The 5,729-nt window shown below is 41.6% G+C and overlaps 1 protein-coding gene across 3 annotated transcripts in view; it reads left to right on the top strand.

Annotated features, from left to right (window-relative positions):
• The first annotated feature begins 1,385 nt into the window (after positions 1-1,385).
• The window catches only part of fnbp1l (formin binding protein 1-like), a 55,156-nt gene continuing 50,812 nt past the window's right edge, over positions 1,386-5,729 (top strand). For 2 of the 3 annotated variants that reach the window (XM_061824286.1, XM_061824285.1), the window contains exon 1: positions 1,392-1,642. In XM_061824286.1, the coding sequence (XP_061680270.1) occupies positions 1,457-1,642 (186 nt within the window). In that variant the 5' untranslated portion in view covers positions 1,392-1,456. Of the gene's footprint in view, positions 1,643-5,729 lie in introns of all 3 variants that reach the window. The other variant, XM_061824288.1, reaches the window with a different exon arrangement.

Here is a 5,729-nt window from a genome sequence, read left to right as displayed (position 1 = left end):
CTAGCGGAATGGAGTAGCGATATCATTACATTAAGCAGGTCACCTCCAATCAAAATGTGTAGTTTGCAGTCACCTCCAGCCCCCGTTGCTCGGTGATCACCAATATGAAAAGTTGAAAACATTTATCCGTGACTCCATATTCTTCTTTATTCAGCGAACGCGGCTGGCTAACATTAGCTAAAACACTTGTGACTTGCTATTGTTATTTATTCAGCTAACGCAGATAGCGATATTAGCTTATGTCTTCACAAACGCTTGCTAAATAACGCAACGTACACTTGACTATATTATTTGAAAAACAAAAAAATGCCGCGTGAGATTTTATGTGGCGACCCACCCATTGTAATAAAATTATTATTGTTATTAGTTTTTATTCTACGCAATTTATATCGGCATCTCAATGGAGCTAATAAATGATGCACTGTTTTTATTTTAAGAAATTGATGAGATACACTGGTTGTCGAAAGGTGTTCTGAACAATGACGTAGAATATCTATATTTTTTTATTTACTCTACGTCATTGGTTCTGAGAGCGTACAATACAATAAAGGGTGCCACTATATTTGGCAAAAAAATTAAATTTGATGAATTTAAAATAAATACTGCATATTGATAGCTATTTTATATGAATATTTACTAAAGGATGATCGTCAAAACAGTATGCAGTGTAACAAAATAAACAATGAAAATGTAAAAAAATTACTTAGTATCTACAGTATACAGTACCACCAACATGTTAAGACGACTGATTTGTCTAACACAGTGATATAATCTGTGGTATAAGTACTACTAGCTGTCACTGATAGTGTAGTGGTACACACGCTGCCTTTGTTGCGGGTAGTATGGGGTCGATTCCCCCTCAGTAATGGTGTCGATATCTGCCCTCCGACCGACTGGCGACCAGTTCAGGGTGTAGCCTGCCTTTCGCCCGAAACTAGCTGGGATAGGCTCTAGCTTTCCTGCAAACCTTCTGAGGATAAGGATAATGACATGACAAATTCTGCTAGTGGAGCATGGATTTTATGTCATGACACGTAAGAGACTCATTGAATTAATACATATGAAATTTAAAATGCGAAATGCAAACATTGAAACGATGCTCATTGGGTTTGAAAAGTTTACGAACGACTGGACTCCCACAAGAGAGAGGCAAATGAGTGAAGTTCACGATTCACTGCGATTCGTACTTCAAGGAATTGCGTTTCAAGCTTGAGGGGAAACGTTGAGGTCCACTTTAAATTGGTGTTCACTTCACTTAAAACAAATAATTTACCTCTCGTATTAAAAAAAATAATAATATTCAAATAAATCTGATCTTCCAGCTTGACTTAACCGTGTTGTTAATTGTAGGTGATAAGCCAAGTAATTCTTATAGTTGATGCAGTCATGCCCGGTTGAATATGGAAATTGTTGTCATGCACCTCCTGGATGACGGGGAGCGACTAACGCCATCCAAATGAGGCGCGGCAGAGGAGAGCTGGAGGCGGCGTCTGTGCGCGTGCGCGTGCGGGCAGACACTTCGTCTTCCTTGCTCGGGCTTGGCAGCAGTTGGAGGAGAACCCGACCGAGTGGGAGAAACAGCGCCCAATCCCGGCGAACTCACGAGGGCCAATCCGCCATGAGTTGGGGAACGGAGCTCTGGGTATGACTTATTAACTTTTTATAACCACTTTGGAAGTGTTGTGCTTGCTTATGTTGCAAGGTCATTGTGCAATTCGACGAGTGGACATGGAGGGGAGGAAAGGTGCAGTGTTCGTTTTTTTCCCTTCTCTTCTCTAGCTTTGTGTAAAAGACGAACGGCTAAGGCGAGGCGACTGGCTAATCATGCTAAAGCTAATCGCCAGCGCACCTCTACGCTTGTGACAGCGTCGGCGGAACAATAGGCAGCCAGGTCTCCAGCCGGGGGACACCTCCGGCAGCTCTCATTTCTTCCTCTTCCGTTGAGTTCCACGTTGCAACGCCGGTCGGTGTTATTTGCTTAGTTGATCGCTGTCCTCAGATTTTTTTTCATTTTTTGGGTGTCACACCCAGTTTCAAAGGAAGCTGGCGGGGATTTATTGTAGCAGGGCTGAGAAGTGACAAGGCAGACCGGCCTCCCATAGATTTCGTTGTCTCTCAAAATATTATCAAAAGCTACATAGAAGTCAAACAAGTGTTTGTTTCAACTTTCCAAATCGTGCTGTTGCCGCCGATCGAGTCCTAAATATTTGACTACATATGAGCAGCTGAAACATGTTGACCTCCCGACTGTGCCTGGTCGTCGTTTTTCATTTATTTTTATTTTTACACATTTGTGTGAAAAATGTGTTTTATGAGAAACATATAGTATTCATTCTATTTTTAAGGGATTTTTTTTTTAGATCAAGCGAGGACGACAAAAAGGGAAAGATAATAGTGCTCATTGTTATTTAAGCAACTGAATAAGATCACTGAACGTCCTATATGGAACTGATACAGAACTGCACTACTTGTGTTTGAATTTATTAGTATTATTTGAACTACTACTTCTATTAATTCCTCACGGGAAAATTCAACTTAACCTGTGTTGCACACCACAGAACTAGGTCATACACATGCAGGTATAGGAGCAGAAAAGTCAGCATGAAAGGGATGCATAAACATTGCTGTACTTCTTGGGCTGGAGTGTGTGTGTGTGTGTGTGTGTGTGTGTGTGGTGTGTGTGTGTGTGTGTGTGTGTGTGTCGGTTTGGGGTGGGGGGGTTAATGTCTTGCTCAAGGGCACCTTGACAGTCAGGAAGCAGATTAGCATCTCTCCCGAAAACTATTAATATATCTGTGGAACCAAATTAGAAGGACGCCTGTTTGTTATCCAGGACACTAAATTAAAGTTAAATGCTTCTCATTGTAAAGCCTCTTGGATTGTGAGTGTATCATGGAGTGATCATGTATGTGTTGAGAGTGCAGACTTCGATGGTTTGGACATGTCCAGAGGCGAGAGAGTGAGTATATTGGGAGAAGGGTGCTGAGGATGGAGCTGCCAGGCAAACTGGCAAGAGGAAGACCAAAGAAAAGGTTGATAGATGTTGTGAGGGAAGACATGAGGACAGTGGGTGTTAGAAAGGATGATGCATGAGATAGGCTTAGATGGAAAAAGATGACACGCTGTGTTGTGACCCCTAACGGGACAAGCCGAAAGGAAAAGAAGAATAAGTATTGTGAGTGTACACATCACAGCTGTCAAACCCAAGGCCTGCAAATCAGATGAATTGACTTATTTATTTTTTTTTTTTTTGCTAAAGTACAAAAATTCTAAATTGTGTTCTCATTTAATAACAGTAAGCTATTGCAAGGGCAGCACGGTGGCTCAGGTGGAAAAGGGTTGGCCTCATAGTTCTGAGGTCCCGGCTTCAATCCCGGACCCATCTGTGTGGAGTTTGCATGTTCTCCCCATACCTACCTGGGTTTTTTTCGGGCACTCCGGTTTCCTCCCACATCCCAAATACATGCAACATTAATTGAACACTCTGAATTGTCCCAAGGTGTGATTGTGAGTGCGATTGGCTGGCAACCATTTCAAGTTGTCCCCTGCTTCCTTTCTGTTGACAGCTGTGATGGGCTCCAGCACTCCCCATGACCCTTGTGAGGATAAGCGGCAAAGAACATGAATGGATGGATGGATATTGGAAGTATTTTTTGAAGAAACATTTTTACTGGCTACTGATCAGTGAATTTGTGGTGTATATATAATAACCTGTGTATGTCGGATCACAGTCACCCACCAGGGAAACCATAACCACGATGTGGTTTGTGAGTTCAAGACCCCTGGTGTACACGCACGCACACACACACACACACACACACACACACACACACACACACACACACACACGCACACGCACACACACATAAATAATGCACTTCAACCTGAAATGATTTCAACAGTGTTTGATAATACAGTGTGATTGTGAAGATTGTGAACGGGTGTTGGTAGTCGTGTAAAGATGGAATAACCAAGCCGTATCCTCCTGTATACAAAGCTGTTTAAGACTTCTTCACATCAAATAAATTCACATCCGAGATTAACTAATATTGAAGTAATTGACTGCATCTTAAAATGGGTTCATTTTGACCTTTGCTAACCCCCCAAATGTGACATAAAAATGCCAGTTTAAGGCAGCAAGATAACACTTGGTTTTGAGTGTTAAGTGACGCATGCAAGTCCACAGATGTTATTGGCCTGAATCCCTTCAACTTACCACAGCTCTTGTACAAAAAGTCCAATATGGGAATAAGGATGAGTGATTTGAGTCATTTTGAATTTGAATTAATGTTTGTTGGCGTTGCTGTGTGTTTGCTGTAACTGATTGAACAATTCAGGATGGATACGAGACGCAAAACATTATTTATAAGCTTATAGCTGACATTTGCCTGAAAGTTTGTGGTTGACATTTCCATCAAAACCCTCAGAAGTCCATGGAGAAATATCAGACAAACCATCAGATTTAAGGAAACTTAAACACACCCCTTTTTTGTGCTGCAGTAGGAATATAAAATGTTACAAGATCCAACAGTTAAAATAAATCCTTCAAAAAAACCCAATAAGTATAATACAGTAGTGCTAAACATAATTTTGAACTTCTGTCAGAGCAAAGAAACAAACAAAGCACAATGATCTTTCGAGTGTAGGTGCAGACTGATTGACCATCATAATCATCTGATGAGATTGTGTGGGTTGTGAACACTAAACCTGATTGCCTGTCTGATGTCTGATTACTTGTAATCATTTGTAAAATAGGATGCGAGTCAGTTCATTGACTGTTCTGGGACAACTCTGAGTGTTTTGGGACAGATACAAATTAGAAATTACAGATATGCAAGATGTGAAGTAAGTGTTTGAAATTAAGTCACTTTAGGGAGCGGAATTCATTTTTTTACTTTATTTTCTGATTTATGCAATATTGTCCATACCTGCATAATGTTGTGAGTCCTTTGATCAGCTTGAATACTTCACTAACAATCGAAACAAGTCATTCTTTCATCATTTTATCACTTAGTATTTTTGGCCATGCTTGCAATCTGCAAAGTAGCCCGGGTTTCTTTCCTGTGAGTCAGTGCTTTTTTTAGCATCTCTTGGCTGTATTCCAGAAGACACTATAAAGCGACCAAGGAACATCCTTTTTCTGAGCTAGTGTAGAAAGTCCTGTGGTTTTCTGTGTGTGCATGTGCGAGTGTGTGTGTGTGTGTGTGCGGGTTTGCACTAGTGCATGGATTCTTCCATACGGTGCTTTGGTCTGTCTGACTGAGGTTAGCCTAGTACCAGCAGGGCAGCCAAGTCTGTCTTAGGGATGAGACTGACAGGTGGTCTTTTCTGCTGTCAGGTGACACTTAAAAGACATGTATGAGTGGATAGAGGGTGATGAAGGGGCGGAAAGACTACTGTCTTGTAAGGTCTGGCTACACTTTTGGTTTTAGTTTAGCGTATGTCAGCTGTTTTGTTGAAAACAGTCTGTTGGAGGGCACATCAAGATGAACAGCCGCACTCACAATAACACCTAGGGGTAGTTTAGAGTGTCTAATTAATGTTTCATGTTTTTGGGAGGAAACCGGAGTGCCCGGAGAAAACCCGGGGAGAACATGCAAACTCCACACAGGCGGGTCTGGGATTGAACCAGGGACCTCAGAACTGTGAGGCCAACGCTTTCCAGCTGCTCCACCATTCCCCCCTCATTTCTAAAAACATTAATATTGTAATTTAAGCAAGTCAAAGAC

The sequence above is a fragment of the Syngnathoides biaculeatus genome, chromosome 7 (assembly GCF_019802595.1).
Source record: "Syngnathoides biaculeatus isolate LvHL_M chromosome 7, ASM1980259v1, whole genome shotgun sequence".
Classification (NCBI taxonomy): Eukaryota; Metazoa; Chordata; class Actinopteri; order Syngnathiformes; family Syngnathidae; genus Syngnathoides; species Syngnathoides biaculeatus.
This window is presented reverse-complemented; position numbering and strand designations above follow the sequence as displayed.